Source organism: Podarcis vaucheri (assembly GCF_965113315.1).
Source record: "Podarcis vaucheri genome assembly, chromosome: 11".
Classification (NCBI taxonomy): Eukaryota; Metazoa; Chordata; class Lepidosauria; order Squamata; family Lacertidae; genus Podarcis; species Podarcis vaucheri.
In genome coordinates, this window is record NC_138749.1 from 50,712,456 (window position 1) to 50,735,765 (window position 23,310).

Genomic DNA, 23,310 nt, shown 5'->3' on the forward strand with positions numbered 1-23,310 from the left:
TTTTTCCATTTTGTGAAAGCTCAAACATTATGTGGAGGCTAAAAGGGGAATGTCCTGAAAATGGAATAAACTGCAATGTGAATGCTGCGGTAGTCTCTCTAGGTTGCACACGTGTTTCTGGTCTGAATGATCTATGGTAGCGATAGTGTTGCCTTGCAACAAATGGATCTGAGTTTATATTCTTCTAGCCCTAACCTGTATGAAATAATCTGATTGGGAAGAACAGAGGTGGAATACTGATAAGACTTAAATAGTATCAGAAAGTGACCACATGGGGCTTCATGTGTGGCTATGCATCCCAATCTCTTTGAGAAACACACAGACACAAAACCTGTTAAGGTCTTGGAACTGAGCTGTTTGGGCAGTTTTACATATAAACCAGGCGAGTCCTCATCTCTTCATAGCCTTGGGTGGGTGGGAGAAATCAACTAGAAGAAAACATATACAATGTTCTAGTCAGTACATAGTCATTCTAAAGAAAAAGAAGCTGGCTGTTATTTGAGTGCGGAGATCTGACAAAAGTGGAATCGCTTCATACAAATGGGCTTTAAAAGATTAACCGTTGATTTAAATAGAAACAACCATCTCTTAGCATTTATCCTAGTCTATTATTAAGCAGTCCTTTAGCAGAGATTTGCTTTCTTCCTCTTGACTGTTTATATCGTAAAGAACAGTTGCTTTTTCTCTGTTGGTATACTAAGGATTCCACTTCCATCCTTTGTGTTCATGTTATATCATCGAACCATTGACCTGAATCATTTTAAAGGTGTTTGCAGAGGGACCTGCTTCACTCCCTCCTCATTCACATAGAAGTTTTGCACACTAGAGAACCCATCTGGTATTTCTTCAGCAGTTATTTTCTCATGTTGTGCATGTTTATATCCTTGTCCCTTTGCACCCAAATTTACTGTGTAAGCGAAAGCTTGTCTTGAAATTTTCTTCCTTTTATTTTTTAGAGTTGTGCATTCCTTTCACAGCCTCCTACGCGCTATACCTTTAAAGCCCCCCCCCCCAATAATTGCAGTTTGTTAAGGGTTACTGTGAATTGTAACTCCGTGGGAAGGTAAACTAGAATACCCATAATTCTTTGAGGTACAGAATTTACTTTGAATGTGCTTTAAAGGTACAGTGTGGATGCAGCTTTTGCCATTATGGAAGGTATTAGGAATGGAGATTCCAAATAGAACTTCAAAATATTTTAACAGAAAGTAAAGAACATGTCTCTCTCCCTTACTTTCTCAACAGATGCCAAGATGAATGTCCAGTGGGAACCTTTGGAGTACAATGTGCAGAGACGTGCCAATGCATGAATGGTGGAAAATGCTATCACATTAGTGGTGCATGCCTTTGTGAGCCAGGATACACAGGAGAACGCTGCGAAACAAGACTGTGCTCCGAAGGTGTCTATGGTCTCAAATGTGACAAAAAATGCCCCTGCTATTTGCCGAATACTCACAGGTAAGCTTCTAGAACTTTTGGCAGACATTCTTGTCCTATGCTGGTCTGGGCAACTTCAGTTGGCCAAATATAGAGGGAGCTAGACTAAGGTCTTATAAGACTTTAAGGAGGTTCTGTTGCTTCTCTGCAGTATTGAGATGGCATTCTTGGTAGCTCCTTGGTTTCTAGTCCAATGTGCCAGTACCTGAAAGGATGGCTAGTTTTCCCATTCATTTCTCAGAAAAGAATAGTGAAGATTGCTTGTAAACAGGAAGTCTTGGCTGCCTTTTCATAGAATCATAGAATCATAGAATCATAGAATCATAGAGTTGGAAGAGACCACAAGGGCCATCGAGTCCAACCCCCTGCCAAGCAGGAAACACCATCAGAGCACTCCTGACATATGGTTGTCAAGCCTCTGCTTAAAGACCTCCAAAGAAGGAGACTCCACCACACTCCTTGGCAGCAAATTCCACTGTCGAACAGCTCTTACTGTCAGGAAGTTCTTCCTAATGTTTAGGTGGAATCTTCTTTCTTGTAGTTTGGATCCATTGCTCCGTGTCCGCTTCTCAGGAGCAGCAGAAAACAACCTTTCTCCCTCCTCTATGTGACATCCTTTTATATATTAGAACATGGCTATCATATCACCCCTTAACCTCCTCTTCTCCAGGCTAAACATGCCCAGCTCCCTTAGCCGTTCCTCATAAGGCATCGTTTCCAGGCCTCTGACCATTTTGGTTGCCCTCCTCTGGACACGTTCCAGTTTGTCAGTGTCCTTCTTGAACTGTGGTGCCCAGAACTGGACACAGTACTTCAGGTGAGGTCTGACCAGAGCAGAATACATGCCTTTTCTAAGTATCAGTCATCTTGTGCTGCAGTTTTACCAGTTGTGGGCGATAGGTAGAATTAGTTAAGTGGTTGAATCAGGTTGAAACTGGGAATAAATGAAAACACTCTTGTGAGAGAGCAGAAGACAGCTGCTGTTTCAAAAAGGGGAAGGGAGCACAACTGTATGCACACAAGCCTGGGCATGCATGCAGTGGGGCTTGCTGCATTTAATTCAGTATTTAAGATGTATATACATTTTTAAGCAAGATTGCTGGGGCAAGCAGTCAGAGAGCTAATCCTTACATGGTGGAATCCATGGTTTTTATCAGAGTTTATGGTTCAACTGTTGCACCAAGTGGCAGAGAAGCTTTAAAAGAAATGTTTTCACTGTTGTGTGGCATCATGATCAGCAAGGATAATATATTTAAACATTGTGATTGCTTGATGTGTTCAGTAATTGATGTGGGAGCTGGTTACATTCCTTTCTCATTTTCATTAACATGACTTTTCACTGGTGTGCTTCCTGTTTTCCCATGTGCCATTTCCCCGTGGGCAATAGGTAATGTAGTAACTACCAGGTTGAGCTAGTTAAATGAAGTAAGTTTTACCAAACCAATGCACCTTTCTTCTGATAAAATCTGTATGTAGGAGCTACAATTAAGCTTTTAGAAGATTAACTAAAGTCTGCTATAAACATTTTACATTGACAAGAATGTATGGCACAGCACTGTGTAGCATTTCTGATATTTCAAGGTTAATGCTTGATTCATGTTCAACACAGCTGTTCTTTCATTTATACCACTGGAAAGACAGCTTTGGTCAAGTCATACTGCAGATGTTCAGATGTAAACAGAAGCATGTGACTATTTTTGAACATGTTTTTGACATTTCCTCTTTTCTGTGACAAATGGAATGGACTTAGAAATAATGTAGGTGTGGGAGCATCTGTTTGTTAATTCTACAGTTTTCCATTTTGTGAAAGCTCAAACATTATGTGGAGGCTAAAAGGGGAATGTCCTGAAAATGGAATAAACTGCAATGTGAATTCTACAGTTTACTTCAAAAGAGCAAACGGTTTAAGTTGGCAGTATAGGATGAAAGCAAAACATTTCAGATATGCCTGAACATATCCAAAATATATTCACATGTCTCTTTAAAAAGTGTATGCACCATTCAATAGCATAAAAATATTGGATTTCGCTGTGGGGTAGTGATACAATGGGTGGCGCTGTGGTCTAAACCACTGAGCCTCTTGGGCTTGCCAATCAGAAGGTTGGCAGTTCAAATCCCCACGACTGGGTGAGCTCCCATTGTTCTGTCCCAGCTCCTGCCAACCTAGCAGTTTGAAAGCACACCAGTTCAAGTAGATAAATAGGTATTGCTGCGGCAGGAAGGTAAACGGCGTTTCTGTGTGCTCAGGCTTCCATTACAGTGTCCCGTTGCGCCAGAAGCAGTTTAGTCATGCTGGCCGCAGGACCCAGAAAGCTGTCTGGACAAATACTGGCTCCCTCAGCCTGAGAGATGAGTGCCTCAACCCCATAGCTGCCTTTGACTGGAATTAACCGTCCAGGGGTCCTTTAGCATTTTTTTTACCTTTAGTCATATACTATTTCCCATCAGTCTCTTATCCTCAGCAATAGGCTCTACTTTGGCTCTTCCTAAAGAAAGTCTGGGGCGTGGAGGCAAGTTTCTTCCTTTCAATGTACTGTTTTGCCGACCTTTGCCATTCAGAGCTTTGACTTTCAAAACAGTAGTCACCATGAAAGTGCAGCTGTGCCCTCATACCCTGCTTGTCTCAAAGGCATCTGGTTGGTCACTGGAAAGCAGGATGCTGGACCAGCTTAGCCTCTGGTCTGATCTGGCCATACCTGCAGAATGATAAGCACCATACCTAAGAGCATAGGCACAATGTATCTGGCATCTCTGCATAATTTGTCACTGGCAGTAAAATATTTGATTAATTGCAGATTTAGATACTAATTTGATGTCCTGCGTGCAAGCAGATTCCCTAAGATGTGAACTTAAGAGATAAGTAGGTGCCGCATTTCTTAACATCTGTGTGCGCTGTGCATTGCCAATTAAACTAACTAAACACGAGCCATCAAAAGCTTCCAAAGTGTTTCTGCTTCCTATATGTTAATTACAAATTACGGAATACTGATTTTGGTGTCAATCAATATGTGCGCAGCTATGGTTTCCTAGCACACTGTGGCTGGGGAACAGGGCTACAGAATATCAATGTCACAGTTTGACTTCTACTTAAAGAGAAAGAGAGAAAATGAACGAACAGGGATTTCTTATTCCCCAAAGACTTAAAGAAGAACAAGTGGAGCTGTGCTGATTCAGTGGGGCTTTCCTGGCTCCTACTGCTGCACACGATGCATCTGCTCCTGAGAGTCAAGGGGCCCTCTGGAAAACTGTGGGATGAATCTCAAGGAATGTAGCGGGACTTGGGAATTTGCAGAATGCTCTTGAGGCCTTTGCTGTGAAAGAAGAAGTGATATGGGAAGCAGCCATATTTCAGTGGTTAAGATCGGTATTATCACATGGAAAGACAGTAGCCCTTCAAGATTTCAGACTGGGGTCTCACCCAGCTCTACCTAGAGATGCCAAGGATTAAATCTGACACTTTCTGCATGCAAAGCAAATAATGTACCACTGGGCTTTCCCCTTTAGATACTTAGACGGCCAGCCTCACTTAGATTTGCTTTTACTGAGCTGCGATTCAAGCTATGCCCTCCACCATCCTGGACAGACGATATAGCAAGGTACCATACAAAGACAGACTACGTATATGTGGGCAACTGCGGGGAAGACACCTTGCACTATTTACTATTTTGCCCACTATACATTGGACCCTGGAGGTGATTTCTCACCCTACTGTCCATACAGGAAAGATGCCTCTCCCCGTCAGAGAAGGTCCTATGGCTTCTTAGCGATGTAAACGCTTCAAAAAGTCACCCACTTTTTGCTTTGGTGGCCAAAAAGATCGGAAAGAAGACGCTGGACAATATAGGCATGAACTGTAAGGGGAAACACAGAGATCTAAATAAAGGTAAAGGTAAAGGGACACCTGAACATTAGGTCCAGTCGTAGCCGACTCTGGGGTTGTGGTGCTCATCTTGCTTTATTGGCCGAGGGAGCCGATGTACAACTTCCGGGTCATGTGGCCAGCATGACTAAGCTGCTTCTGGCGAACCAGAGCAGTGCACGGAAACGCTGTTTACCTTCCCGCCGGAGCGGTACCCATTTATCTCCTTGCACTTTGACGTGCTTTCGAACTGCTAGGTTGGCAGGAGCAGGGACCGAGCAACGGGAGCTCACCCCGTCACAGGGATTCGAACCACCAACCTTCTGATCGGCAAGTCCTAGGCTCTGTGGTTTAACCCACAGTGCCACCTGTGTTGCTTGTATTTCTTTTTAATTCAGCTTTGTTGTGGCCAATGGCTAGTGCGATAAAGTTGTTTAGATTGGGTCCTTAAATGGAAACAGCCATCTTTTACCCCTGAGACAATGTCCATGGGAGGGAACACATGTCATCATCTTCCATCACTCCCAGGATTATTTGTCAACCCTAGGATCATTTGAAATGTGCACACCAGGAGCTGCAGTTTCTCACTACGTGGAACGGCTGTTAGCTCTTTAAGAAGGTTTTGTTTATTTTTTTAAAGCAGCATTTGGATATTGGGGATAGGAGCACTCTTAAAGTTCAAGTACTCCTTGGAATGGAGCTGTTGCCTTGGGTTTTGAAAACAGGCTGCATGCAGTACACCTGTGTAGGTGAGCACTTTGTACATGCCTCTTCTCATAAGGAGAACTGAGCACCATTGCAGCAAGCCCACTGCCCATATCATTTTCTCTGACCTCAAATGGAAATAATAATAATAATAATAATAATAATAATAATAATAATAATAATAATAATAATTATTATTATTATTATTATTTATTTATTGTTTGTGCCCCGCCCATATTACTGGGCTGCCCCAGCCACTCTGGGCAGCTTCCAGTATATATAAATACATAGTAAAACATCAAACTTTGAAAACCTTCCTAAACAGGGCTGCCTTCAGATGTCTTCTAAAAGTCAGATAGTTGTTTATTTCCTTGACTGATGGGAGGGTGTTCCACAGGGTGGGTGCCACTACCAAGGAGGCCCTCTGCCTGGTTCCCTGTAACCTCACTTCTTGCTGTGAGGGAACAGCCAGAAGGCCCTCAGAGCTGGACCTCAGTGTCTGGGCTGAACGATAGGGGTGGAGACGCTCCTTCAGGTATGCTGGGCCGAGGCCGTTTAGATCTTTAAAGGTCAGCACCAACACTTTGAATTGTGCTCAGAAATGTACTGGGAACAAATGTAGATCTTTCAGAATCAGTGTTATATGGTCTCAGCGGCTGCTCCCAGTCACCAGTCTATCCACTGCACTCTGGATTAATTATGAACTGCCTTGAAAACCAAAGATTGAAAATTAGGATCAAATATTTCAAATAATGAAATAGTAATGAATAATCTCAGTCCGCTATGTTTCCCAAAGATTTCAGAAACATGTAACAGCTAGAATATATCAGCTAGAAAAAAATGTGCAATTCCTGCTTTCTGCAGATTGGAGTTGAATGGAAAACTTACTTTATACTTGTGTGTGTGCTTTTATGCTTTTTGTTTTACTCTCATAAGAAAGCCAGTGTCTTTTGGTGGTCACAGCAGTTAGTAATAGTGATAAAGAACATCAAGCATTAAGGAAGTTATATTAAATGAGCAAGGAGTCTTACAGCGAGGATTTCCCCCGCAAATCACTGAAGGAAGGCCATCTCCAGCCATAATTCATTTGATGTGTCTGGATTTTGGTACATCCTCCCCCTTCAGGATGCCTTGGGGAATATTACTTCAATCAGTGATCAGAGTCCATCTTTAAACAAGCTGTCTATTGTAAACATAATTGATCTGGATATTAAGGCTTCCCTTTGGTGAGCGTTAAGCTGAGTGCTTTGTCTGCCAGAGAACCACAGAGCACCCCTTTGTGTCCACTTTCCCGGCACATATATCTTAGCGCAGCTGATGGTGTCCATTTGTTACAAGACAACAGCTGTGTGGCTGTTACTGAATGAAGCTGCTATTGAATGGAGCTGCTGTTTTCAGGTAAAGACAGCTGGTCTTTCACCAGGTATGGAAACCACAGGCTATCCATATTCTCCAAGGTTGTAAAAGTGCCCCGACCTTTCTTCTGTAAAAGTGATTTGGCGGCATTTCAAGGAAGGAAATCTGTTGCAGGCTAGCACACCACTTTAAGCGAGGGGAAGCATATATAGGTTTCTTACTCAGGGCCAAACTACACGTGAGTTAAATGCATATTTGCGCAGGATTTATTTATTTTTTAAATTCAAATTCACAGCATCAGCTGTGAGTGCAGGTATTATGGCAAGTACAGCAGACATGGAAGGAATTTAACCCTTTCTTCCACTGCTGTAGGAATCCCTGCTCTGAAGCTCGTATTTGCTTTGGGATGAAATTCCACACGGCACGTTAAATGCAAGAATGCCTTTTAACGCCATATCTTTAGTTTTAACTAACAAAGAAGCACATGGATGTATCATAAAGGAGCACTAAGTTTCAATATGGTCTTCATAATAAAGCAGAATGCAAATTACGAGCATGAGTTTAGTGGTAGTCAGTTTGTGGGAGTAGGCGGGTGAGTTGCACCCTAATGAGCCATCAGTGAAACACAGAGGTTTTTACACTTCATTTGAAAATATATTATGGTTGTTTATTCAGATTACTTTTGTCACTGCTCACCCCAGAAATTAATTCTAACCATATCCATGTATGGATTTTTCCACAATACAAAAGGAATGTTTTTAATTATTTAAGATACAAAATAAATAGAAGTCCGATTTACTATTACATAGGTAATATAATATTACAGTGTGTGTTCCTGTATCCCCACCCACTCCAATGCATGCATTTTCATTTTATTTTTAAAGCCCCCTGTGTGAAATCCTTTTATAATGTGTCTGTAAGAGTATTTTGCTGCATTGGATTCTTGGTGTCATATTTAACTCCAAATGTTTTATTCCTTTCATGCCTTGGTCACAGCTGTCATCCTATGTCTGGAGAATGTTCTTGCAAGCCAGGCCGGTCTGGACTCTACTGTAATGAGACATGTTCCCCGGGATTCTATGGAGAATCTTGTCAACAGATTTGCAGTTGCCAAAATGGTGCTGACTGTGACAGTGTGACTGGAAAATGCATCTGTGCCCCAGGATTTAAGGTACACGATTTCGATTGTCATTGACTATTCCTCATTGGCTATCTCAGCAGCTATCAGTCCTTTGGACACAGTGACTGCATTTTCCTGATGCTTCCTACTTGATAATTTTTATGTATTATGTGATCTGTCCAATGTCATAAAGGCCACTTCTGAGAATCTACTGGAAGTCTAACGTCCATTTCCACATTAATTGCCTGTAGAAAAAAAAATGAAATCTGTTTACAACCTCATTAACCCCGAAAATGGTTGGATGAAAGAAATTTGGGGTACAGGTCTTTCTTGCCATTTTCATGTGTGAATCAAGGGGGAACAGAAGCACATAAAGGGTGCCAGCGTGTCACACCACATTCATCGGTGTGAATGAAATTTAGTGTGCCACGGTTCTATATTTATTTTAAAAAGCAACAGTTCAGTAATCCAACAGTGGAAAGGGAATGTTAGAAATCAAGACAGAAGCGGTAGCATTGTAACAAGGAAAGCTAACACAATATCCGCCACTTCCAAATGTGTCCACTGAGTTGCTTGTAGTGGTAACTGATAAAATGTAGGTGAACCAATCGCCTTAAAAAAAAAATAAACTGAAAATTAAAATGTATGTCAGGAGGGGGATAGCCTTAAGATCACACCTACAGGTTCTGGAATTCAATAAAGCAATCTATTAGAATCTCCTCGTCTGTATTTGAGAATAAGAAAAATGGAAAGCTGCTAATCCGTTTGCCCTCCTTGGGCGGGCTGCTTTGTGGGCACCGCCTCTCCCCTGTGAACTGGCCTATTGCCAGCCGGATCAGACTCCTGCCTCCAAATTGGCCAATGGTGGCAGGACTCTAGGGGGCGTTCACCTGGGTGCGATGCCAACTGACCAGTATCAACACTTGGCCCCACGCCCAGGAGAAGGATAAATACCTGGCTGGCAGGGCCTGTGAAAAAGAAGCAGGTGGAACTATCGGAAGTTCTGATCCAGGGATTTAAGTGACAGCGTGTAATTCTCATTATAAATTGAATTATTGGTGTAAACCTGACATCTAATGTAGCAACCAATCACCTGTGTTTATATAAAAATGTAATGCTCATAATACAATCTTAAAAGCAATGATACTTTTTCTTGTCAAAAAGTTCTGTTACACTTTTTGCTGTTCTTCTTTTCTACCTATTTCTACTTACATTGTATGCCTTTAGTTGCCTCTGCTTATAGTAGAAGTAACAGGAATAAGGGTAAAATTGTGAAATGATGCATTATCTTTCATGCCAACTAATATGAAATTAGTATCTTTTATTAAGGATGATGTGGCAGTCTAGCAGGTTCGGCTTCCGCTATTAAATTTGCTTTGTGTCAAAAAGAAATAGCAGCAGCTTGATGTATAAGCTAAGCCCCTTAGCTAACTTGCCAGAGCTTATGTAGGGGGACATAACACTCAGATGTGCATATGAATTTCCATGAAATTGAAAGCAGTAGACACCACGTGCACTTGGGTGCACATTATTCTGTGCATCAAATTTTCACCTGCAGTTCCTAAGAGCTAGGGCATCTAAGACACTCTGCAGAGTTTCTGTATATCATGACAGAAAAGAGGAAAACACTGTGGAAATGCAAATTGTACACATTCTTATTTCTTATAGATTATGCACTTCCTAATATTTGCACAATTTCAGAGTGAGCAAATGGATATCTAGAATGCACTAAGAAACTTTCATATATTATATTTTTCCTGCCTGGGGATAATCTCAGTAAGAAAATATGTTTATGTTGCATGTTTGTTTGCTTGCTGTGAATATGCTATGTGCAAGCAGTCAGTAGGTACTGATTATCTCTTGCACAGAGATGTAGGACAATGCATATGAAGATATATGCTCTGCTTTAAAATTCAATAATGGCAATTATTCATTCAGAGACTGCTTGTGTAGTCATTGAAATCAAAAGGCCAACAACTTTCCTTTCAATTGCAATACGGCTTTTCTTTTTGTCAACCATGTTTTAGGGTTCTGATTGCTCTATTCCTTGCCTTCTTGGAACATACGGAGTAAAATGTTCCTCAACATGCAGCTGCAAAAATGAGGCCATCTGTTCCCCTGTGGATGGTTCTTGTACCTGCAAAGCAGGTAGGATAAATAATGTACTACTTGTAATATGGGAGTCATATGAAACATTAATTTATTTTTTTAAGGCAAGAAGTGGGACATGGATTTTAAATCACTTACTAACTGGATGTTAAGGCAAAGGGCTGCTGAGACCTTCTAATGTTACCAGAGGTGTTAAATATAAGCAAAACTGCAAAATGAAAAAGTAAGAATGGAATCCCCCTCCCCTCTTCTGTGGTTTCTAAGCACTGCTCATACAACCAAGCTCTTCTCAAAATCTCAACAAATTTGATCCTACTATTCTGCAGTACTGAGGTGTTGAGACAATCAAACGGAGCACAAATACATGATTTTCAAATAATGTTTGGGGATGCTAGCATCATCTCAGAAAGGACCTAAATGTCCAACATAACCAATAAGCAAATGGAACAGAGCTATAAGATAACAATTGTAACCCGCCCTTGACTATAGGAAATTCATTTTTATTCATTCTGTTAAGTGCACAGTGGCCTGCGTCAACAAAATGCCTTTCCTAAACAGCTAATTATGCAGCTAGGGACTCTGGTCGTGAGACAAATTCATCACAGAACATGTGTTTTGAACAACATATTGATTAGATTCAGCACAGAGTTATTTTTCTTCCCCTTGCTGTAAGTGAAGTATAAAATTAGGAATCCTGTTTGTGTCACTATTGATTACACAGAATTGCATTTATTTTTAATTTTAACTAGATGGGGCATCTCCACCACCTTTCCTATGCTTTTATGGACCAAAATGTTTACAAGTATCAGCTTAAAACTAATTGTTCTTTGACAGCTCCGATCCTTTTTAACAAAGGCTCCTTTCCCTTAAGCTCTTATATATTTGTATTTTACTATCACATACAATAGTTGGGGAAAAGTAGTGATAATCCCTACTGGGTAATTTCTAACATCTATCCCAAGACAAATGGTGTTGTTGTTGTTGTTTTAAAAAAGCTGTGTGTTATGCTAAAATTCTCAGTCAAAACTGTATCTTCACATCAGAAGTCTATCTGGCCATCAGGACTCTCCCTAAACTGGCCTGAGCCTGCCGTGTTACTGCATAGTGACCTTGCCAGCAGTTCACTTTTGATAGTAGCAAAGCTGAGCTCCTATCCATGTCCATTTGGCATCTTAATGTTCCTAAAATGTAAGCCAGCCCCCCCCCCCGGCTGGATAGGTGTGTGGGTGTCTGATTTTGCATGACGAGAAAGTAACCTATTGTACGAAGTCACATTTATTGCTCTGTCTGCTTTTGCCTCTCAGACATGCAGTCTCCAGACATGCAGTCCCCAGAAAGTTGTCCATAAGGGAATTGTGCCCTCCCTTATCTATAGGCCAGAACATTGCATTACAGATAAATTCAAATGGTGGGAGACCACCATGGATAGGCGCTCAGCTTGGCTCTGATTCAGTTGTGGCACTGCTGCCCACCATCCACTAAAATCCCACCCAGGAAGAGGGTAGGCAGGGTGGTGAGTGGTACTGTTGGTGCCACTGCAAAGACAGCTGAATATGAAGAAGGGGGGAAAGACAGTTGTGGCCATCTTTCAGAAAGGGAGCCCATTGATTGCACGGCACTAAGCATCCCCGGAAATCTGACATTGATTGTTAGAAGAAATAGGCAGGAAGAATTTGAAAATTAGAACTCTCTACTGAAAAGAGGTGTTTTGTTTTCATTGTGGCAGGTTGGCATGGAGTTGACTGTTCTATAAACTGCCCTAGTGGGACGTGGGGTCTTGGCTGCAATTTAACATGCCAGTGCCTTAACGGAGGGGCATGCAATACTCTGGATGGAACCTGCACCTGTGCTCCAGGATGGAGAGGAGAAAAATGTGAATACCCTTGCCAGGTAATTAAACACATTCCACTAAAAGGTGGGGTTTGTAAGTTTCAATATTCATAGAAATGTTTAAGCTGTCCTGCTAAATTTAAGATGTAACACTGTTTAAAGGGGTGTATGGAGTGCTAGGGGACAGGTAATACCTCTGGTGGGTGACATATTGTCTTCCTTCTGGGGTAGTTTTGTCCACCTTTGGTCCCCACCCTGCACTCTGCTCTCACCTGTGGTTCCTAAAAGCTGTCAGCATGCAACAGAGGCTGCACCCTGGGAAACAGCTTTGACTGGCCGGCTAAACCAGGTGAGAGTAGCCAATGGGTCTTAAACCCCCAGTGAGTTAAGGATTTCCCCTGCATGCAAAGACAGGCTCCGGCAGATTGAGTGGACGAGACCAATAGCGGGTCCAGTGGTCAAAAAGGTGGTTTCTGCTTGTGCTGTAGAGCAGTGTTTCCCAACCTTTTTTGGGCAAAGGCACACTTGTTTCATGAAAAAAATCTCGAGGCACACCACCATGCCAGATGGGGAAAGGTCACTTTTTACTTATGTAAAAAAAAATAAAAAATAGTAACAGCATAGAAGGTAATGGTTAGGCTAGCATCCCTCTTCCAAATATGCTAGGTTTTTATTTGCAGGGACTGTTCTACATGGGAAGGGGAAAGGAAAGTTAATAGAAGGAAAGGCAGGTGGGAGAGAAAGAGAAAGAAAGAGGGAAGGAAGGGGGGAAGAGAAGTGGAAAGGAGGGAGACCGAGGCGGGGGAGAAGCGTCTGGAGAGTTGCTCCGAAGTTTGGGGGGCCGCGGGGGTGGGCGCGCGTCCCAGGAGGCGGAGGCCAGCCCGGGCTGGGAGCCGCGCCGCGGCCCGGGGGCGGAAGGAGGACCGCGGCTCCTAGGATGTGGAAAGGGGACGGCGGCGCAGGGGGAGGAGACCCGCACGGCTAGGGCAGCGCGCAGGGGGGGGAGCGGGCCGGAGGCGGGCGAGGGGGGCCGCGATCCCGCGCGCCGCGAACATGGCCTCCTTCCCCGCGGGCCCCGCCGAGCCCCCCGGCCGGGGAGAGTGGCGCGCCCCCGCCGCCGGAGGAGAGCAGAGGCAGCAGGAGGAGGACGAAGGCGCTGCCGAGGAGGCGCGCCAACTTCGGCCAACTTCGGCGCCCACCCCGTCGCCGCAGGCTCCTCCCGGCCGAGAGCCAGAGGACGGTGGCGGAGCAGGAGGAGGAGGATCAGGTTTGGCGACGGCTGCTGCGTCCTCTCCAAGCGCGGGGCTGGCCTCCGCCGCGCCCGATCCTCCGCGCTCGCCGCGCTTCTCGGCGGAGCAGGTCTCGTGCGTGTGCGAGGCGCTGCTGCAGGCGGGCGACCCCGGCCGGCTGGGCCGCTTCCTGGGCTCGCTGCCGCCCGACGCCGAGGCGCCGTGCCTGGAGGCGCAGGCGGGCGAGAGCCTGGCCAAGGCGCGCGTGCTGCTGGCCTTCCAGCGCGGCGACTTCGCTGAGCTCTACCGCCTGGTGCAGAGCCGGCGATGGGATGTGGGAGGGAGCTCGCTCGCCGCCCCGCGTGTGCTTGCCGCCGCTGCCCCGCCTCTCGCCGCCCGACTCGCCCGCCTCCCTCCCACGGAACACAAGGAAACTTTCCGCGGCACACTAGTGTGCCGCGGAACACCGGTTGGGAAACACTGCTGTAGAGGGAAGTGAGGGGCAGATGGGGCTCATCAACCTGGAAAGGTAGCCCATCTAGGAGAAGGAAAAGTCTGATCCTGAACCTAAAACTGCCTTGTAGGGTATCTTCTGGTAAACAAATGGCTAAGGAATAAACTCTACACAAATTTGGAGTGGAGTCCCTAAAATGGTCAAATGGCGGCTTGCATGCTCCCTTCTGGCTCCTCCTGCAGCCAGGCTGGTGACAAACGTATTGCTCTGCTTTCCTTGAGACCACATCAGTAAGGCCAAGAGTGGGGTCTGGTTGTCTTGACAGCCCAGGACCTCCATACTCCATCTGGTGTGGGCAAACTGGTTGCACTCCTCTAAGTCCGCCTCTGAATTATAGCTGTACTTAGACAGTTAATCTTTGGTGGCAAAGACTAACCTGTAGCTAGATAATCCAGTCAACATCTCACACCTCTTTTCATTTCTTTTAAATCTACCCATGGTGTTACTGTGCATTTGTATGAATGAGAGAGCAATTGGATCAGGACCCCACGCTGTTTCCCCTGATCAAAATCCCCCCTTCCGAGCTGCTTTAAGGCCCGTTAGGGAAAAACATAAGAATATAGGAAGCTCTCTTATGCTGAGGCAGACCATTGCTCCATCTAGCTCAGTAATGTCAGTGCTGACTAGCACCATCTCTCCGTGGTTTTAGACAGTGGACATTCCCATCCCCACCTGGAGAGTCGGAGGATTGAGCCTTAGACCTTCTGCATCCAAAGCAATTGCTCTGCCACTGAGTGATGTCCTTTCCCTGTACAAATATATGGAAATCAGCCAGGAATTGCTTTTTATCCCATCAATTGGAGCCCAGAAATTTGAAGCTCTAAACCACTTGCATACCAATCCCATCTAAAATTTACTGTTTACATTCAGCATTATTTTGTCTTCTTTTTTTCTGACAGGATGGCACATACGGGTTGGACTGTTCAGAGCGCTGTGACTGCAGCCATGCAGATGGCTGTCATCCCACTACTGGCTATTGTCGCTGCCTCCCAGGATGGTCAGGTACATTTGAAATGAGTGGGGCAATAGTACAGCAGCATCCAAAGTAGGGTAGGGTTTTACCATTGTTCTCTAAATCAGGGGTGGGGAACCTTTGGCTCTCCAGGTGTTGCTGAATGGCATCTCCCAGCATCCCTGTCCATTGACCATGTTTGCTGGGGCTGATGGGAGTTGTAGTCTAGAGCATCTGGAGCGCCAAAGGTTACCTAACCGTTCAGTAAATGGATAAGATCTAGATCAGTTTATTCAATGGACAACAACTATTGCCTGCACATAACAAGTATAAGAACCAAATGACACAAATGTTGGAAATGGTTTGAAACCAGCATGCTTAACCAAGACAGTTATATTTGGGGGTGAAATTGAGTTACGGGTCTCCAATCCCAAATAGGTTTCCCATCTTGATCAGGGGCTTATGCCAGTTTTTAAAATGAAAAATTGCCACCTCCCTGTTTGCCCCCAAAGTAAAACAGTATGTTAGGTGGCAAAATGAAACCAGGAGGGAGTGACTTTCAGTGCAAAAGGGGTACTTTCTCTCTCCTTTGCCTCTTTCAAGCAAGGTAGCTGCAGGACAGACTGCATCTGCTGAGTGCCTGGATAGGCGATCACCTGGGAATTATATGTATGCGACTCTTGAGTTACATGAGGAAAGAAAACCATGATATAAATGTACTAGGTAAAGGTAAAGGTACCCCTGCCCGAACGGGCCAGTCTTGACAGACTCTGGGGTTTGTGCGCCCATCTCACATCTATTGGCCGGGGGCCAGCGCTGTCCGAAGACACTTCCGGGTCACGTGGCCAGCGTGACAACGCTGCTCTGGCGAGCCAGAGCCGCACACGGAACGCCGTTTACCTTCCCGCTGGTAAGCGGTACCTATTTATCTACTTGCCCCCGGGGGTGCTTTCGAACTGCTAGGTGGGCAGGCGCTGGGACCGAGCAGCGGGAGCGCACCCCGCCGCGGGGATTCGAACCGCCGACCTTTCGATCGGCAAGCCCTAAATATACATAAATAATCCTGTTCATGGAGCCTGAGGATTCTACTCCTTTTCTGTAAAGGCAGATAATCTCATGGTTATTCCAGGAACTGAATGTTACGGGAAGATCACTTCCTGGTGAGTTGGTGACTGGCACAAACTGTTTCCCTCTAGGTGGTGGGGCTATTATAATGGTCCACTCTTAGAGGTTGATAGAATCTGATGGGAGTCTCTGAGACCCGTCAGTGAGTTTTCCCTTGGCGTGGTTCCTGTCAGGAGCCATGAGACAGTTTAGTAGTGAGAACTGATGAACAAGGCAGGACCAAAGAACAAGCCAGGACTCAGAACCAAAGAACAACTGGGAATACTGGAAGACACCACGGCTCAGGAAGACCTACTTGCCTTAGCAAGACTCAGCTAGGAAAGGAAGTCCTTTATACTCCTTCCTGCCCACTGCCCAGAAAGATCCACTTCGGATGGGCATAGTCAGCCCAGAAGGGTTTTCACTGAAGAAGACTGTTGGCTGCAGTTCACTGGCTCTTGACATGGGGCATCCATTCAGCTCCCTGGTTTACCAAGAACTTAGGGACAATTAAGCAGATAGGGATATGGCTTGAATGCAAGTAATGGAAAATGTGGTGTGAACCTACCTGGACCCTGAGATCATCCTATGAAGCCCTTCTTTGTGTTCATGAGAGGTCCAGAGGATGCCAACATGAGAATAGGCCTTCTCTGCAGTGGCTCCCCGTCAGTGGAATGCTCTCCCTAGGGAAATTCACCTGGTGCCTTCATTATACACCTTTAGGTGCTAGGCAGAAACCTTCCTCTTTAATCAGGCCTTTAGCTAATTAATATCCGATGCCCTTCTATATGTGTTGTGGGAGGGAGGATTATTGGGTTGCTTCTGTTTTTATTTTTATGATGCATTTTGTGTTTTTTATATTGTAATTTTATGCTGTGAACCACCCTTATATCTACAGGTATAGGGCGGTATGCAAATTTTAATAATATCTCGTCTTTGAATCTCTCTGGTCCTAGTCATATGCTCTAAATTGGATGCGGAACATGTGGCTCTCCAGGTGTCGCACTACAGCTTCCATAATCCCTTACCACTGTTGGCTGGGACTATGGTAAAGGATGACGGGAACTGAAGTCCAACAACAATTGGCAAGCCACAAGTTCCCCATCTCTGTCCTGACTCCGTACACCAGACTTTGCTCTCAGCAAGCCGGTGTGGATTTGAGGGTTGGGATTTTATGTCCTCATTGAACATTTCCACCTCTTCCAAAAGCAGCCACGTTGATGTCATGCTTCAAAGTATGTCTGTAAGATCAGCAAATCTGGACTCTGTTTGACAAGGATTTTCCATTAAACCGTTATGAAAAGCACAGGTTTTTGTGGAAAGAGTTGAAGCATTTTACAGGTCATGGCACATTATTTTTTGCTGTGCTGTGACATTTTGTGGAAAATGTCAGGGCTTGCTGATAACTTTGGTGCAAGAGCACTTAAAAACTTATGTTAGGTCTCCAGTTATGAAGTTTTACTAGTGTACTATGAGGCATTATAAACACTGGTAGCATAGCAGACTGTAATACTGATTTATGGATTAGTCCTGTCTGTTTTAAGGCAGCAAATTGGACTGTGGACTCTATGTTTGTCTACTGTAAGATTTTTGTTTTTGTTTAACACAGCACTGTTTTGCATCCTGATTGAGAGACCTGATAAAAGCATGTGCCCTTACCACTAGTGCTGAAGTAGATACACAGCAGCAAGCTGCTGGACCCCCAATCCAATACTTAGCCCCCCCCTTCCAATTCATGTGCAAGCAGTGCACCTTTTTTCATGTTGTTTGTGTTTGGGGACAAAGTACAAGGTTGCTTTTCAACCCAAATACTGCATTTGAGGTCCTCTTGCGGGAAATGGAACAATGTATCTTGTACTTCTTTTCCTATGCATTTGCCAACGATACAAAAAATTGAAGCAAAGGAATTGCAGTTTGTGGCATTAATACAGCCTCTGAAATGATACGGGTTTTAAAATTAGCAACACGTGGACCTCTGACGAAAGCAAAACACACTTTTTGTGTCAGTTTGTGCCTTTGTTTTGTTTTTAGTTGACACCATTCTTTCACCAGCGCTATTTAGGCCTCTCCCTCCGTACCATTCCATGCTCAGTTCCACTGAGTTTCTCTTTCTCTTAAATTATCCTTTCCAGCTGCCTCAGCTCCTTGCTTAAGTACACACTCACACTGCACTCTGGTTTTTGTTTTGTTTTTTTATGTGCCTGGGTTGTTCTGCTTGAGAATACTCTCCTGAAGTTTTCCTCTGAAGGATGCACCTGTGTTCCCTTGAGTGCCTGCCCTTACTTTAATAGGAAAATAGCTTTAAGGAGTTAGAAGAGGTGTTGAAACTTTTTGTAAAAGATTTTCTGAGACCTCAAACCAATCATATTGACCTCAATAACTGTTTTATCAGGAAAATCAAGAGTTCTGTAGCACCTCAAAACTAATGGATTTATTAAGCCAGAAGACTTATGAAGTTGATTTCAACACATGCATTTATATATTTTCTTACTCTTTATATTCTGCCTTTCTTCCATCATGAAGCCTAAGGCAATATACATATGTTTCCTCGGCAATTGCCCAAACCTAGACAGGCTTAGCTCCACCAAGGGGGATGGCCTCAGACCGTGTACTGAGTTCTACAGGTCTGTCTATCTATCTATCTATCTATCTATCTATCTATCTATCTATCTATCTATCTCTGCGACAGATGAACATGGCTACACCTTTGGATGTGTTAATCAGGAGTTAGAGCACTATGATACAGTTCCTGTGGTCATATAGCAGAAAATACCAAATATCGCTCACAATAAAAATATTCTGGGGATAAATTAATGGGGGTAACTATAGTTTTCAGTGTAGGACTTACTTTGCTTTGCTGTATTAGCATCCTCATATCTAGTGCTGCTTGGAAATTCTAAGAAACAAAAAAGTGTAAAAAGTGTGGGAATCATTGGTTAAAATCAGTGCAGTTTTGAAATATTCAGTCCACAGTTTTGTATCCAGTTGTATCCAAACATAGATGAAAAATCTGCTCCTTGATCCCAAGAACTACCATGCAAAATTTGGTTATAGAATCATAAGAGCTGTCAAAATGCATAGTGAACAAACAGCTTTTCAAAATACGTACTGGAAATCAGAGGTGCCAACTTGAATGGAATATTGGGGGGTAGGTAAGCCCCGCCCACATAATCAATCACAGGACACGGCACATCCACACCATTTGAATGGCAATGCCCATCAACTTTCAGAGGGGCAGCCCCCTCAAATATTTTATTGGGGGTGTTAGCCCCTAGGAGCTGGCCCCTATGGTGGAAATGTTGGTTTTTAAAGAGACCTTTATTGTGGCTTTTCAATATGAGAAATTTCTCCTGTTACTCAGTCTACTAGCTGGCAGTGTGAGCTAGTTACTGGGTCTGCAACAGCAATGGAGGTGTGGAGAGTTGAGTCCCAGTGCTGGGATAGGTTCTCCTTTGGGGTCAGTGTTGTTGGCCTGGCTCTTATGTTCCACAGCCTCAGTGCAGTACATCACACTGTTGCATTACTAAAAGTATTTCACAACACGATCCTATATTTGCCTGCTTATAAGTCAACCCCACTGAGTTCAATGACACTTCCTTCCTTGTAGGCGTGGGTATAACTAAAGTCTTAATATATATAACATTATAACAACATAGATGTTACCACTCAAAGGATTATTTACTTCTTTCACACAATTACAGATGCTGCAGGAATGCTAATTTAGATGTGAAACACTTGGCATAGTCCTTTGAGCATTAAATGCATGAGGATTTCTTCAGAGCTGCTTAGCTGAAGTTTATCATGACCATTTAGCTATTGCCTAGCAACTTGCAAAGGCCGTCAAAGAGTTCTTTGTCCATTATCCTGGCAAAAACTTTTCCTTACCAATCTGCTTATCAAGAATGAAATTTGCGTACCAACTTATTCATAATTCTTTTGTTTCATAGGGCACATTTTAAACGTTCAGAGCTTCCTGGATACATTATTCATATTGATTTTAGTTAAAATTGTGTCGGAAGACTTGCATGCAAATTACCCACGCAGCTCTGTTGTCTGCAGTCTTAAATCATTCAAAAAATAAGGCAGAGCTGTTTGCTGACATTTGTTATTCAAAATCTGAGCATGCACACGTCTGCTGCAGATTCTCTTAGAAATTTTCTGTGTGAGCTATACAGAGATAAAATAAATATAATAGATTAATATTTATGGACAAGAACCTAAACTTATGAGAAAAAATCAGGTTAGCTGTATATGTACATATACACACACAGGTTTTCTCTCAGTCGGACTGATAAGCTGTGACAGCCAACACCTACACTATACATTTAAAACACATTTCTACCCCTTTCACAGTCATGGCTCTCGCCAAAGAATCCTGAGAACTGTAGTTCAACCCTCATAGAGCTACAGTTCCCAGCACCCTTAACAGACTTCAGTTCCCAGGATTCTTTGGGGAAAGCGATGTGGTTCAAATGTGCTTTAAGTGTATTGTGTGAATGTAAGTGAGCCTTAGACTCTTGTATGTGTGGCCACAAGGAGTTACTAAGCTTTCATTTCTGTTTGTAACTAACCACAGCTTGTTGTAATGTCTGAACTTGTCTTAAGTTGGCTTACCAAAGCACAACAACTTCTATTGGTAATTTATGAAGCTTGCTTGTTTATATATTTCTTTAATGGCAACACAAAAATAACAATCAAATACTTTGTTATATACAGTGGAACCTCAGTTTTAGAGTGTCTTGGAAGCTGAATGATTCAGAACCCGAACCCGCACCCCAGGCTTTGGGATGCAGGCTGCTATTTGCAAGCCTTGGGAGCCCGGCGGGAACTCCCGCAGAGCTCCCAAGGCTTGTGGATAGCTTCCTGAAGCCTGGAGAGCGAGAGGGGTCGGTGTGCACCGACCCCTCTCGCTCTCCACACTTCAGCGAAAGCCTGCATTCGCCCCATAGGACGCACACACATTTCCCCTTCATTTTTGGAGGGGGGAAAATGTGTCCTATGGGGTGAAAAATATGGTACATGCAAATGCAGCCATGAACTTAAACCAGATGAAATTGGGCTGAGCATGTATGTTTTATAATATGTTTAAACATACGTCCTTTGAACCATTTTTACTTAAAATTCATTAAAATATGCCACATTGACCACTCAGAACTCTTTCAGTTCATGTTACTGATGTGCAACTTAACACATGGCCATTGGAGAAGTCAGGTGGAAACCAGTAAAAAGGCAAGTGGGGACTGTATACTAGTTTTTCTTTACTGGGTTCTACTGGAACCAGATTTTTTGCTCAGCCGTTTTCACTTGTCTCCTCCAAGCATATGCACATGAATTCCTACATCTGAGCCTGTATTTTAGAACTTTGCAGCATGTTCATGTTTGTTGTTTTTTTCAGGTGCTGCGTTCATGCAGCTTTCAGTGGGATATAAGGGGCCTCAGTATCTTTCACTTAGGAATCTCATTCAGATGCAAATCTAGGTGCCTCTGTTTAGGTTACAAGTTGAAAAAGGTTGTTCTAAGCTGTTGAAAAATAAGGTACTTTGTGTCTTGATTCAGAAAACTCCGTTAGCTAGGCAGACAAAAATCAGCTTGTAAAATGCTGATAGCATAACGAGTCTTCTGTGTCTTGGCAATCAGTTCAAATTCCATTCAAATTTGCGCATTCACTCAGGAAAAGTAGTCCCTTTATGGTTGTTCAGCATCCTGTGCAAAATTAGTTGTTGAGTTCTTGTCAAATTTCAGTGTGACACATTTTCCACTACAGTTGCCTCTGTGGCAGCTTCTCTGACAGCCTTAAGTCAGCGTCAGGGTCAAAGTTGCAAAGGTTTTGACCTTCATTCACCTTTCTTCCATCGAACAGGAAATATTTCTCAGACAGGACACATCCCCTATAGAGCAGGTGGGTGGGACTGCTTATTGTACAGGCAACCGCAGTAATGAATTGTCTTGCAGTCTTTCCCAGTTCTTCAGCAAACTGTGCAAAATAATTACTCTGGGGTGATTTAAATAAAGCTTCCTGTGCAAAAACCGGGGGGGGGGTCTGTTTTCCTGAGTTGCTCGTTTAAGAAGTCTAATAGCAAGTGGAGCTGAAGCACATTTTTCATGAAATACTTACAAAGCTAGTCATTCTTCTGGATTTAGTCCCCTTTTTCTTTAGCCGAATGATTCATTCAGTAGCTGTACGCTAATAATAAGTCAATTGATAATAGAAAGCACTGTAGACACAATAAGGTCTGAGAGCTGCAGTGGATTCCGACTGGCATTTGACATGAAAGGAGACTTCTGAGAAGTAATAAAAAACAAAGAAATCAAGGGAGTTAGTTTTACTAACTGTAAAAGAGGGGTGAAAAAGACCTATGGTTCCTATGAGCCATTGTTGTGTTACTGTGGATCCAAAACTGACCTCCATAGTCACTTACAGACTCACTGCTCAGACCATGTTCATGGAAGACAATCTTACTCGGCTACGAGTGGTCGCCAAAGAAGAAGAATAGGTGCTGGAGTTCTGCCCATGTTGTATAAACTTTTGCAAAAAGCAATGAGGCAAAACATTGAATAACCAAGGTCCTTAGCATTGCTAACGTTTTGAATCTGTCTTGTACTTCACTTATTGGGCTGAAAACCTAGCAGTAATCAGATTACCAGTGCTTTTTTCTGGGGGTACACAGGGGTACACATACTCCTAAACATTTTGTGAATCTTTGTACTTTTGTCCATTTACTGTTTTTATTTTTCCCGATTTGAACTATAAAATGGTGATTTTCTTGAGTCAAAATGAGAGTACCCCTAAACATTTTTTTTTTTTAGAAAAAAACACTGAATTTAGTACATAAGTGGGTTTCTTCAGTAGCTGTTGCCTTCAGATTTTCCTCATTCAAAACAGAAAAAGAATAATCTGAAACTGAACTCGGTTCCCTTCCCCCAATGGAATGACAGGGCCAGAAAAAGATAGGAAGAAAATGACTGTTTTTTTTCTGGATAAGCAACAAATGCCGTTCTAGCTCAGCATCTGTTCCCATTCAGGATGGGAAATAGCTGTCAATTTCCAGTCTGTGCCATTCCTGCATTAATTGCAGTTAATAATAATAATAATCC

At 43.4% G+C, this 23,310-nt stretch overlaps 1 protein-coding gene across 1 annotated transcript in view; it reads left to right on the plus strand.

Moving 5' to 3' along the window:
* The window catches only part of MEGF10 (multiple EGF like domains 10), a 118,711-nt gene that overhangs the window by 68,851 nt on the left and 26,550 nt on the right, over nt 1-23,310 (plus strand). Inside the window, exons 9-13 of the mRNA XM_082191545.1 lie at nt 1,246-1,458; nt 8,354-8,528; nt 10,505-10,625; nt 12,313-12,476; nt 15,059-15,161. Coding sequence (XP_082047671.1) covers nt 1,246-1,458; nt 8,354-8,528; nt 10,505-10,625; nt 12,313-12,476; nt 15,059-15,161 — 776 coding nt within the window. The remainder of the gene's footprint in view (nt 1-1,245; nt 1,459-8,353; nt 8,529-10,504; nt 10,626-12,312; nt 12,477-15,058; nt 15,162-23,310) is intronic.